This window comes from Sodiomyces alkalinus (assembly GCF_003711515.1).
Source record: "Sodiomyces alkalinus F11 unplaced genomic scaffold SODALscaffold_11, whole genome shotgun sequence".
In the NCBI taxonomy this organism is placed as follows: Eukaryota; Fungi; Ascomycota; class Sordariomycetes; order Glomerellales; family Plectosphaerellaceae; genus Sodiomyces; species Sodiomyces alkalinus.
In genome coordinates, this window is record NW_021167089.1 from 7,296 (window position 1) to 19,479 (window position 12,184).

Sequence of the window (12,184 nt, forward strand, 5' to 3'; positions counted from 1 at the left end):
TTGAAAGATACCTTAGCCGGTGCTCAACACGGAAAAAAAAAAAAAAAAAAAAAAAAAAAAGGAAAGACCGTGTCATGTCAAGAACTGACCCCATACTCGCAAAGGAAGGTGCCGCAAGTCCGACAAAACTCGCGCACCACACCGTTATCCTGCGTGTATTGCCTCGGCACGCCCTTGGTGTAGGAGTACGACTCGACCGGCACCTTGGTGGTGAGCCCGTGGTCGGTGCCGAAGGCGCGTTTGCAGCTCGAGCAGTGGCAGAGCGACGTCCGCGCTTCGTCGGCCGAGCCGAGCGATACGGTGTACTGCACTTCGTCGCACGCGCAACGGCCTTTCATCAGTGGCATCGGCATCGTTCCGTGGGAGGAAGAAGATATTTGGGCCTGTTGCCAAGTCGTCGCGGTGGTGGCACCGGTGAGATGCTGGAGACGTCTAGGGCCAGCGAGGCTGGGTGCTGGCAAAAATGACCGGTAGGTTGCCCGATGATATACCTTCATACCATGGACCTCGTGATTTCTACATGTACAAACGGGAAGGCCGTTGGAACCGTTCGGTGGTGTCGTAGAATCGTATGGTGTTTGTTGTGTTACTGTGTACCTTATGTATGCGTGGGCAGCTGCATGTGGTGACGATGGGAGAGGAGGGGAGGCGGCCCGGGAGGGTTCCCGAAAGGGATGAGGGATGATGACTTGGCTCTGACGTCAATCATGCCCTCCCATCATCCATCACCATCTTCCACCCCTTCGCCATGTCGACGGGACACAGACCGCAGGAAGTCTTAGGTCAGATCTCAGAAACTCGACAAAGGCCGTCTCGATGCAAAGCGACAAGGCGGCGTGTACGATAGCCTCCGTCGTCTCTGCAGCGACAGAGGTGGGCCGTACATCGGCCACCACCTCGAGCATTCCGAGTCCCTTGGACTTGTTGTGGAACCCGGCCAAATCGCGGATCCAAGAGACGCTGTCGTGCTTGATGTGACACAGGAGGCGGAAGTCGGAGACTTCCAGGGGTCGCGGTGGCTCTGGCTTCCATGACGGCACAGACTCCCGGTGAGAATCAAGGGCGGGCGGCGGCGGGAGGTCTCCTTCGACGGTGATGCGTAGATGCCTGAGATTCGGGAGGTCGTCCTGGAGGTGCCGGCACATATGGGACCAGTCGATCGGATCACTGCCGCTGCCGGGCCAGCGGACGGCGCTCTGCTTGCGCACAGCGATGGAACGGACCAGTTCACGAGTGGGTGGCGTCAGGTCGCCGAGAAACGGATCAACGGCTTCGATGTCCGTGTCGAAGCTGAAAGTGTGCCGGCCGTACAGGAACCACGAGGCTTCGGAGTGGAGGAGACGGTTTGTGGCCATGAAGGCCGTGTGCATCTCGGCGTTGCACGCGAGGGCGTAGGTCATGTAATAGCATCGTCTGCGGAGGGAGGGCTCAATGATACGGTAGGAGGAGCGTCGTTTTTTGGACCGTGCTATTTGTTGCCCCTGTCCTAGAGGCAGATGACGTATTTCGAGATTCCGGTTGCCGCAGTCATCGAGTAGGTATTCGTAAATGAGCATGCGAATATCGAGCGGAATGCGCAACAGCGGCGGCAATGGGGACTTTTCCGCCATGTTCGATGTTAGGCTGTAATGGTGAGTCCTTGGGGAGATGGAGAGAGAACAAAGTAAAGGAAAAAAAAACCCCAGTGGTCACTCATGCAGTGGACAAGACGCAGCTACCATTGAACCCCGTTCCCCCGTTCCAATATGCCCTTACGGATCGACACTTAGAGAGTAGATCGATGGTACGGAGCACGTGTAGTTGCCCCCCTTGGCTCACTCACCCAAGACTGCCATGGATTAACAACCAAAGAGTTCCAGGCAACTAGGACGTATCATCCCCAGGCAAATCGAAATAATCTCCATTCTCCCTTCATAACCCTCTTATGCTCTGGAAGCGTGGTACTGCTGGTAAGATGTCAGTTCACAGAGCCCAATGTCGCATCGTAGGAGTACGGAGAAATTAGTACCTAATTAGTAAGGTACCTTGCTCTCGTGACTGCACGGGGTATCGGTGTACATCCCTTAGTCAGACGCACACAGTATCACCACGTGACTTCAATCGGGCCAATCAAACGTCATCCCCCGACTTGCGGCGTGGGGAGAGCACGCACCCCCCGTCTCCATGCGTCTCCATCCATCTCCATCAAAGCAACAAGCAGGCAAAGCCCCACACCTTCCTACGTGATACCCTTGGTCCAGCCCTTCCAACACCATCCATCGCCATCCTCGAGCTTACCCAGACCCGTTCGCAACGCCTAGCCAGGCACTTTTCATCTGAGAGTTGCTTACCTCCGAACCAATTGCCCCTCTGACCTATTTCCGGGGCCGTCCCCCGTTCTCCATGCCCGTTTGCTTGATTACTGCTTCCTCCCCTCTACCTCTACCTCTACCTCTGCCTCTACCTCTACCGCCAACCTGAGCTTCCCGCAGCAACCACTTCCCCCCCTCCTCCCTAGAACGCCCAGCTGGCCTCTCGACGCGTCACGGCCATGTCTGCGACACCCGCGCCGCCGGAGGACCAGGCCCGTCTGCTGGAAGATGCGCTGATTGCCGTCCGCCAGCAGACGGCTCTCATGCGGCGATGTCTCGACACCCCGGGTAAACTGATGGATGCTCTGAAGTGCTGGTGCGTCGTCCCCTTCTTCCCGTGACACTGAATTCTTCAACGCACACTGCAAAAACCCCATACAGTTCCCGTGTCTGTGTCTGCTGTGCTTTCTTAGAACCCAATCCCTCCATAAGCTGACCCGTATTCTCGCGACTTTCCACAGCTCTACACTCGTCTCCGAGCTCCGCACCAGCAGCCTTGGCCCGAAACAATACTACGAGCTCTACATGGCGGTGTTCGATGCCCTACGCTACCTCTCCGTCCACCTCCGCGAGAATCACCCGGTAAACCACCTAGCAGACCTCTACGAACTCGTCCAATATGCCGGAAACATCATCCCTCGTCTCTATCTCATGATCACCGTCGGCACCGCCTACATGTCCATCGAAGATGCCCCGGTGAAGGAACTCATGAAGGATATGATGGACATGAGCCGCGGCGTCCAGCATCCCGTTCGTGGCCTCTTTCTCCGATATTACCTATCCGGCCAGGCCAGGGACTACCTACCCACCGGCGACGGCGACGGTCCCGAGGGCAACCTGTCCGACTCGATCAACTTCATCCTCACCAACTTCGTCGAGATGAACAAGCTCTGGGTGCGCCTGCAACACCAAGGCCACTCCCGCGAGAGAGAGCAGAGGATCAAGGAGCGGAAGGAGCTCCAGCTCCTCGTGGGCAGCAACATCGTCCGCCTCAGCCAGCTCGTCGACCTCGAGACCTACAAGACCAGCATCCTCGGCCCGCTCCTCGAGCAGGTCGTGCAGTGCCGCGATGTGCTCGCGCAGGAGTACCTGCTCGAGGTCATCACCCAGGTGTTCCCCGACGAGTTCCATCTCCACACGCTCGACCAGTTCCTCGGCGCTGTGTCGCGCCTGAACCCCCACGTCAACGTGAAGGCCATCGTCATCGGCCTGATGGATAGGCTGTCGGACTATGCCGAGAGGGAAGCTGCCAACAATGGCGCCGACGAGGACAGGGAAAGAATCGAGAGGGAGGCCTTGGCCAAGCTGCTCGAGCAGGTCAAGCTCAAGGCAGAAGAAGCATCCGAGCAACCTGCCCCCGAGCCGCCGACGGACGACGACGCCCAAGCGGATGATACCAGCGACCCGCACCCGTCCGGTGCCAACGGCGAAGGACACCAACACCACCCCGGCGAGGACAAGGACGGGCGCAGAGGTGAGGAGGATCAGGTCACACAATCAGGGCAATCGGCGACGGCTGGCGAGTCCGACGACGCATCAAAGGCACAGCCCGACACGACTACTACGGCGAATGGGTCCGAGTCTGCCGCGACCGAGGAGAAAAAGGAAGAGAAGACGGCACAGAAGGGCATCCCGCAAGACGTCCAGCTCTACGAGATCTTCTTCAGCCAGGTCAAAAACCTGGTCGAAGTGCAACACCTTCCCGTGCCAGACACCATGGCCTTGCTGCATTCCCTGACCAACTTGGCCCTCAACATCTACCCCGACCGGCTCGACTTTGTCAACCAGATCCTCGAGTACGCCGCCTCCAAGGTCCGGGACAACGCCAACAACGCCGACCTCCACTCGCCCGCGTCGCAGCAGAGCCTGCTGGCCCTCCTCCAAGCCCCCGTCAAGCGCTATGTCTCGCTCTTCACCGCCCTCTCCCTCCCCGCCTACGTCCCGCTCTTCCAGTCCCAGCCCTACCCGACCCGCCGGGCCGTTGCCGGCGAGGTGGCGCGGAACCTCCTGCGAAACCGGACGAGGATATCGACGCCGACGCAGCTCGAGAACGTGCTCGAGGTTCTCAAGGTCCTCATCCGGGAGGGCTCCCAACCACCGACCAACTACCCCGGCGTCACGCAGCGGAGGCCCATCGAGACGGACGAGACCATCGAAGAGCAAGGCTGGCTGGCGCGGATCATTCACCTCATCGACGGCAAGGACAACGACACGCAGCTCAAACTGCTCCAGATGACGCGCAAGGCCTACTCGGAGGGCAACGAGCGGATCCGCACGACCACGTCGCCCCTCGTCACGGCGTGCATGAAGCTGGCGCGGCGCTTCAAGGCGCGAGAACACTACGAGGACAACTGGGAAACCCAGAGCAACGCGCTGTACAAGTTCATGCACTCGGCCATCAGCGCGCTCTACGCCCGTGTCGGCGGGCCCGGCGCCGCCGACCTGGCCCTCCGGCTCTTCTGCGCCTCCGGGCAGACGGCGGACCAGACGGGGTTCGAGGAGGTGGCGTACGAGTTTTTCGCCCAGGCCTTCACCGTGTACGAGGAGTCCGTGTCGGATTCCAAGGCGCAGTTCCAGGCCGTCTGCGTCATCGCTTCGGCGCTCCACCAGACGCGCCACTTTGGCAAGGAGAATTACGACACTCTCATCACCAAGTGCGCGCAGCACGGGAGCAAGCTGTTGAGGAAGCCGGATCAGTGTCGCGCTGTCTACCTCGCGAGCCATTTGTGGTGGGCGATGCCTCTTGCTGCTAATGGGGAGACTGAAGAGACGGAGGTGCGTTTCCTTTTTTTCTTCCTTTTTTTCCCTTCCCCCCCCCCTTTTTTTGGTCCCTTTCTTCTTGTTTTTCCCTCATCAATCACAGCATGCTCACCACATCTCCTTCTAGCTCTACCGCGATGGAAAGCGCGTTCTCGAGTGTCTCCAGCGAGCCCTCCGTGTAGCCGACTCGTGCATGGAGACGGCGGCGTCCATTGAGCTCTTTGTCGAGATTCTGGACCGCTACGTATACTATTTTGACCAGCAGAACGAGGCTGTGAGTCCCTTTTTTTCTTCTTCTTTTTTTCTTCCTTCTTTCAGTAAGCTTCTTACGCAGACGGCTAACCAGTGGAAAAAGGTCACGACGAAATACCTCAACGGCCTCATCGAGCTCATCCACTCCAACCTGGCCGGTAATCAGCAGGACTCGGCGTCGGTCGAGAATAGCAAGCGCCATTTCCACTCGACGCTCGAGAACATTCGGAGTCGGCAGTACGAAGGCGTCGTGCTTTACCCTAAATAGAGCGTCCGGCCTGTCATGCGTGAGCACCAGCATCATGTGGCTGGTGCCGTGAGAGGTTGAGAATGATGCTGTGAGTGAAGGGGACTTTGATTTGGGACGACGACCGCATTTGCAGACCTACAGACAGAGGCAGAGACCGAACGAGAGAGGAAGAGAGAGAGGACGTTAGGAGGAGGAGATATCCGTCCTTAATTCACTTGTCCCTAGATTTTGTTTTATTGTTTTCTTCTTTTCTTTTTCTTCTGTTCCGTCACCCGACGACACGGGGCAGGGACAGCCAGGGCAAAGGTTGATCGATGCCCAGCGCATCGCATTGTAAACTCATGTACAGACTTTATGCAGCTGATTCCTAGTAAAGCGACCGATTTTTATTTACCTCTTCTTGAATCGCGACGTGAGGACACTGCAGCCGGACTATCAGACGAGGTTGTGAGTTGCATGAATCAAGTCGAGAATCGAACAAAAGAAATAAAAGGAAGAAATATACATGAGGTTTCTAAAACTCCGTTGCAATGCCTCGCGAATGGAGATTCAGAGAAAGAGAGGCCGCGTATCCATCGCAAAATCGCCTCCAGTCATATTTGGTTTCTCCGAGTTCGGGGCATGGCCTTATAAGACCTTGACTTTCTCTTCCTCCCTCGCTGTTCATGGTAGGGCAAGGACGCCAGTACACGCGAGAGAGGTAATAGCCTGGTGTCCCCGTGAATAATGGAATGTCAAGGGAAGAGAAAAACCCCGGAGAGGATATATAAAAAAGAGAATTTTAAAAGGAAAATAAAAAGAATGCCGGTCGAGTATACCGGTCGACGTAGTATCATGCTCGCTCATCAGCGCATGTAATTGCATCCTCTTCTCGACGTACAATCCCTCATCATGTCTCCCCCTCCCTTGTTGCCTGGCCTTCACGGCTGGAGCGGCGCTCATATGTCCTCAGTGTCGATGAGCACTCTCGCCGCATCCCGGAGAAGGCTGGCAGTCTTGAGAACGATCTTGTTCGCAAGATCCCAGTCGCCTCCCTCAATGGCGTCGCGGATGGCGGGGAAGGTGGTGTTGTAGCCCGCCCATTCTCGGGGGCCGAAGACGACGTGTTTGAACTGTGTGCGGTTGGGGATCTAAGAAAAGAAAAGAAAAGAAAAGAATTAGCAAATCTTGCGAAAGAACGGGCAGCGTCGGGCGTGAGAGGGAGAGGGAGGGGGAGAGGGAGAGAAAGGATTACCCCGCCATCCTTTTCCAAATCCAACAAGGCCGTCTCGAAAAGCGCCATCCTATCGTTGTAGTTGAGGCGCTGGCTGTTCAAGGAGGCCGACTCCCACCCGCCGCTGGATATGACCATGCTGTCCCAGGCGTGCTCCCAGGTCGAGTAGGTCTTGGCCGCCGACTTGATCTCGTGGACCGCAATGCTCAGCTGGTCGAGCGCGAACTTCTCCTCCCCGCCCGCGTCCTCGGCCGTGGCCTTGACCTTGCCCTTCGCCCAGGCGACGAGGTCCTCGACCCAGCCGTCGAGGCGGTCGGCGTACCCGACCAGGTCGAAGGGCAGGATCGGCCGGTCGGCCAGCTCAAGCACCAGCAGGGCGACGACCTCGGCCATGAGGCCGTGGTAGACGAAGGACGGGTCGCCGACGCGCTTGGCCCAGTCGTAGGTGTCGTAGTTGGAGTGGCCCGGGTAGCGCGGCGGGCCGCGGAAGCTGAGGTCGATGGAACTCGTGCCGGCCATGTCCTGGAAGGCGGCGAAGTCCCCCGCCGCGGCCGGGGTTTCGACTTGGCCCCGCCGCTCCTCCCAGAGGTGGCGCAGCGACTCGTTGCGGACCGGGTCGTGGACGCGGTCCAGGACGCGGTGCAGGGTCTGGCGGAAGACGGGCGAGCCGGCGGCGTGGAAGTGGGTGCCGGCGACGGCGGCCTCGAGGTTGACGTAGGCGTAGGCGTTGCGGCGCAGGGCGTCGAGGTTGGCTTCGACGAATTCGGTCGAGCCGACGAGGTTGTAGGCCCCGCCGTCCCACGACATGAACTCGATGGACCGCAGGGGTCGCCAGCCCTTGCCGAGGAGGATGCCGAGGATGCGGGCCACCTCGAGCATGACGGCGGTGCCGCTGTGGGGGTCGGTGGCGCCGAAGCCCCAGGCGTCGCGCTGGTTGCCGACGATGACGGACTTTTCCGTCTGCTCCACGCCTTCGATCTTCCCGTAGACGTTCCAGATGGGCTGCTTTTCCACCTCGTCCTGCTCGTTCTTGAGGCGGACGACGGGCGAGGACGAGGACCCGGCGTCGCCGGTCCACCACTCCGAGACGTCGGGGACGCCGCCCTTCCACGCATCGGGGACCTTCTTGCCGTGGCCCTTGAGGTGCTTCAGGAGAACTTGCGCATCGCCCCAGGACAGGGGCAGACTCGGGATGTGGTTCAGACCGGGGGACTGGTCGACCTTCATGCGCGGCAGACCGTCCTTGCTTTCCCAGCCGGGGGTCAAGACGTCGCCGAGGACCCAGTTTGTCAGGCTGACCGAGTTCCGCTGCACGCCGTCCTTGGGCATGTATCGGCCATCGGGGGCCACGTCGTCCAGGTCGGAGCCTTCGTCGAGCGGATCGCTGTAGATGAGGCAGCCCGCGAAGCCGGCCAGCTCGGCGGCCCTGACCTTGAGCGCCGGGTCGGTCTGGGAGCCGTAGTGCCGCACCAGGGCGATGGCGCCCTCCGTCTTGATGCCCCTCTCCTTGAGCTCTTGGAAATCCTGCCGCGATCCGTAGTTGGCGTAGACCAACGGGCCCTTGACGTCGCCCGCCTTGGAATGACCGTGGAAAGCGTATGTCTGTCGACCGGCGACTTGCTCCGCCCTCGCGTGCTCTTCCAGCTTGGCCGTCCAGGAAGCCTTCCCGTCTTTGTCGAGGATCTGGACGGCGCGTCCGTCCTTTTTGGGGTAGTTCAGGTACACGTAGTACTCGTCGACGTGCACGGTGTCCAGCCCGGTCCTGGTCAGCATGTGTTCCATGTCCGAGGCCAGGGAATAATCGCCCTCGGTACCGGCGAGGTGGGCGTAGCTGGTGAAGTGCTTGACGGTGGTGGCCATGCTCGCCGGGTCGACGTGACCTTGCACCCACGACCGCACGTCCTCGGGATCGAATCGGAAACCGGTGCCCATCCGCCTCGCCATTCTCGAAAAGACATCGCTGACGAAGACGAGGTAGAGGAAGGACAGGATGACGAAGACGGCGAAGATGCGGACCAGTAGGAGGATCACCTGCTTGCGGGACGCGCCCTGGAACCTGGGCCAGGGGAACCGCCACCGCCGCGATGTGTTGTTTTCTGTGCTACTCTCGTTCCCTTGGGTCGAGCTCGGGGTCGTCGTCGTCGTCGTCGTCGTAGGTGGTCCCGAGGGGAGCACGATGGTCGGCCTCAGGCGAGGTAGGCGCCAGCGCCAGGACCATTTCCAGCGAGGCAGCGATAGCGAGAAGGGTATCCGTTTGCCCCATAACGACGTTCTCGAACCGTGGTCTGGCTCTCCTATGTCCAGCTCTTGCATCTCCCGCCGCACGTAAGCGGTCTCGTGGCCTCCGTCATCGTCGCTCTCGAAAAGGCCGTCTTCGTCGTCGCTCTCGACCGTGGGGGGGCGGTAGCCGTTCGGGCGGCGCGAGGAGGACGGCGCACCATGATTACGGGAGGTTAATAAGGATTGTGATTCGGTCTCGTGTGGTGATGGATCGTGGGCATCGGCGATGGCTTCTTCGTAGGTCGGGATGGGTGGCACGGCATCGTACCGATGATCGCGGTCGGTAGGCATGGCGAGACGGCTCGCCAAGGTCTGTGGTCGTCGGGTGGAGGAAAAGCACAGATGTCAAGGGGCGACATTCATGAAATGACAAGACGTAGGTCGGGAATTGATACTTAAAGAATGTAGAATCGCTTGCTGGGAGAGGGTAAAGGAAATAGGGGGGGAAAAAGATTAGGGAAAATCCTCAGAGGCAACAATGATTGTCGGAAGAAAATCTATAAGAGAACGGCAACAGAAGTACCCATCCAACCCGGTAAAGGTAAAGCAGACATTGACGAAGCGTCACAAAGCGGCCTGGGGTTCGTTTTCTTGGAGTTGGGGGGGGAATAATATGGAAGGAGCGAAATGAAGTCGAGGATCCCGCACAGATGCAGGATTCGATGTTGGATCTGGAGGTTGCGGAAGTTGCGTGTCCCTGGGGGTCCGCCCCACTTTGTCACTTTGTCCGGGGAAGAGCTTAGTCATGATTCTGATTAGTCATGTACCGGGTGGAGATTGCGGAGTTACTTCTCCAACCATCACCTCAAGTTCCCGACCGCTAGCTCGAAGGAGAAGTGTTTGAGAGCCAAGAAAGACTGGCAACTGCTCAAGGAGTGTTCCGAGATTTGGATGCCATGTTTCGCCTTGTCTACATTGTCTACATCGCTCAGGTATCGACATTGTCACACGTAGATTGTCGTTCTTGGTCATCGTTGGAGAGGTCATGTGACCTGTCACCTGCCCTCGGGCTAAGAAACTATGCGAATTGTCAGAACAATCGGGTCAAGGTACCGCGGAATTGTCCATGTCCCATTCTTCTAGACTTGAGGGTACAAGTCTAGGGCGCTATTTATACTACGCTATGGGTGCGGAGTGGCCCGTGCCAAGTAGCGGAGGTCGCCGGCCATGTACGATGTGTCCTGCGGCTGTACCCAACGACCTCCTTGATGTAACCCTCCGTTAGGTGGAAGTCCAGCACGCCACAGCGTGCAACTCCTTCCACTGCCTATTATGATAGGGCCTTACTAGGGAGCCAGTACAGATGACTATTTTGCCAGTAAAACGGTGGGGCCCGCCAATGCATATCATGCTTAGCGGGCCCCACCGTTTTACTGGCAAAATAGTCATCTGTACTGGCTCCCTAGTAAGGCCCTTATGATACTATCACCAGTTAACCCTTAATTTTCCCCTCAATCAACAACCTTCCACCGACCACGTTATTCATCTCTATTCATACAGCATCGCGTTTATAGGCCTTGTCGGCCTTGTCGTTTTTTATGCTTTCCTGAAAAGCCAACGGAGAAACCTCGTCACTCACACCCTCGGACCTCGTGGGGAAGCTTCGCTCTGCAGAGACGCCTGATGCCATCGCATGCTTCTATATCTATAATCGACGTTGCCAAAGCGGCCAACATGGTCGGCACGCGCTCCCGAGCCTCCGTAGCGGACGGGGACAACCACGCTGGCGACACTGTCATGGATGAAGCTGGAATGCAAACAACAGTCTTTGACCCACTTGGCGACCTCCGTTTGAGATGTGGCGCTGAGCTTGGGTCTGCTGTCCAAGACTTCGTCGTCTGCTCCCGGTCTTTGGCGCGAGCCTCGCCTGTGCTGCGTGTGCTGACCTATGGTCCTTTCGCCGAGTCGAGGGCCAACCAGTCCTCGGCTTCGCCCGACAAGGACAACGAATGGGTCATCGATCTCCCCGAAGACGACCCGAAACCCTTCCGGGACATCCTCAACATCGTTCACGGAAGGTTCAATCTCGTCCCGCGCCGACTCTCTTTGGCCGCATTGTACGATGTTTTGGCCCTCACCCACAAATATGACATGTCGGCTGTCATCAAGCCATGGTCTGATGGGTGGTACCAGAATGTCGATACAGAACCCAACGCCAACGACCCCAGACTACTACTTGTGGCGCGCGAGTTGGGTGCCACCCAGCGTTTCGCCTCGTTGGTGCGCGAATGGGCCATAAAAAGCCATCTGAATGCTGCCGGCGAGGTTGTGATGGAGGACGGCCAAGGCTGTAACTTGCTGTCTTACAAATACCTCAAGCCCGAAACCGCAGCAGGTATGTCTGTGTCTCTCCAGCCGCACCATGAGCGCAATCCCCCTCCCATTCCTAACGCGCTGCAGACACTATCCGCAAGCGCAGAGAAGAACTTGTGCAATATATTCTCGGGTGTTGGAATGATACAGCGGACAAACTCTTGGCGGCGAACTACCTCGCTGATTGCCGCGCCGAGTACACCTACTTGTACGGACTGATGATGAGAGCAGCGAAGGAACACAAAGCAGGAAAATCTCTACTCTCCGTACCGGCGCGGGAATGGCCTCTATCTGTTTCTGATCTACAGGCGTTTATCCATTCCCTGACGCAGTCAGACGAGTATACCAAAAAACTTAATTCTTACCACAGCCTTTTTTCCGGTTCGCCCAATCTCATTGCAAACATGAAGACAGCGGTATGTCAGCTCCTTCTTATCCACGACTTGCTCCTTTTGAGCTAAACAGCCCCTTAAAAGGTCGAAAGCACGTTAAATGGAACCACGGCCACGCCCGCGCATCCGTACTGGCGATAGTTATCTGTCATACCAGAGCGGACAGACGCTACTAAGGGGTCACTGGTGTTAAAACAGCCTTACTAGGTCGTACAAGGGTGCTAGCATGTTCGTTCTGTTATGATATCGATGGAATTTAGTGTGGTTCAATGTTGTGAATAGGGGAATATTCCTTGCAGAGCTTCATACGATAGGGGGAGCCCTTCCAGGTGTACCTTATAGCTCGGCCTTTTCCTCGGCCTGACCATGATGG

At 57.8% G+C, this 12,184-nt stretch overlaps 5 protein-coding genes across 5 annotated transcripts in view; 2 read left to right on the plus strand and 3 right to left on the minus strand.

Annotated features, from left to right (window-relative positions):
• SODALDRAFT_284099 (hypothetical protein) overlaps positions 1 to 347 on the minus strand; it is a gene marked incomplete at both ends in the record, with an annotated part of 583 nt that extends 236 nt beyond the window's left edge. Inside the window, one exon of the mRNA XM_028608444.1 lies at positions 90 to 347. Coding sequence (XP_028463053.1) covers positions 90 to 347 — 258 coding nt within the window. The remainder of the gene's footprint in view (positions 1 to 89) is intronic.
• Positions 348 to 611: 264 nt separating this feature from the next.
• On the minus strand, positions 612 to 1,940 carry SODALDRAFT_59623 (hypothetical protein). The gene has a single exon (XM_028615519.1). It carries the CDS (start codon positions 1,608 to 1,610, stop codon positions 726 to 728), a length of 885 nt encoding a protein of 294 aa, XP_028463054.1. The 5' UTR covers positions 1,611 to 1,940; the 3' UTR covers positions 612 to 725.
• Positions 1,941 to 2,195: 255 nt separating this feature from the next.
• On the plus strand, positions 2,196 to 6,003 carry SODALDRAFT_328566 (vacuolar protein sorting-associated protein 35). The gene is made up of 4 exons (XM_028610732.1): positions 2,196 to 2,667; positions 2,813 to 5,126; positions 5,239 to 5,385; positions 5,467 to 6,003. Exons 1-4 carry the CDS (start codon positions 2,531 to 2,533, stop codon positions 5,629 to 5,631), a joined length of 2,763 nt encoding a protein of 920 aa, XP_028463055.1. The 5' UTR covers positions 2,196 to 2,530; the 3' UTR covers positions 5,632 to 6,003.
• Positions 6,004 to 6,551: 548 nt separating this feature from the next.
• SODALDRAFT_363061 (hypothetical protein) lies at positions 6,552 to 10,736 on the minus strand (the record flags this gene model as incomplete). The annotated part of the gene is made up of 7 exons (XM_028614524.1): positions 6,552 to 6,743; positions 6,848 to 9,418; positions 9,675 to 9,682; positions 9,755 to 9,819; positions 9,911 to 10,033; positions 10,057 to 10,124; positions 10,605 to 10,736. 7 exons carry the CDS (start codon positions 10,734 to 10,736, stop codon positions 6,552 to 6,554), a joined length of 3,159 nt encoding a protein of 1,052 aa, XP_028463056.1.
• Positions 10,737 to 10,780: 44 nt separating this feature from the next.
• Positions 10,781 to 11,880, plus strand: SODALDRAFT_363062 (hypothetical protein; the record flags this gene model as incomplete). Its single annotated transcript, XM_028614525.1, has 2 exons — positions 10,781 to 11,441; positions 11,507 to 11,880. 2 exons carry the CDS (start codon positions 10,781 to 10,783, stop codon positions 11,878 to 11,880), a joined length of 1,035 nt encoding a protein of 344 aa, XP_028463057.1.
• Between the last annotated feature and the right edge of the window lie 304 nt (positions 11,881 to 12,184).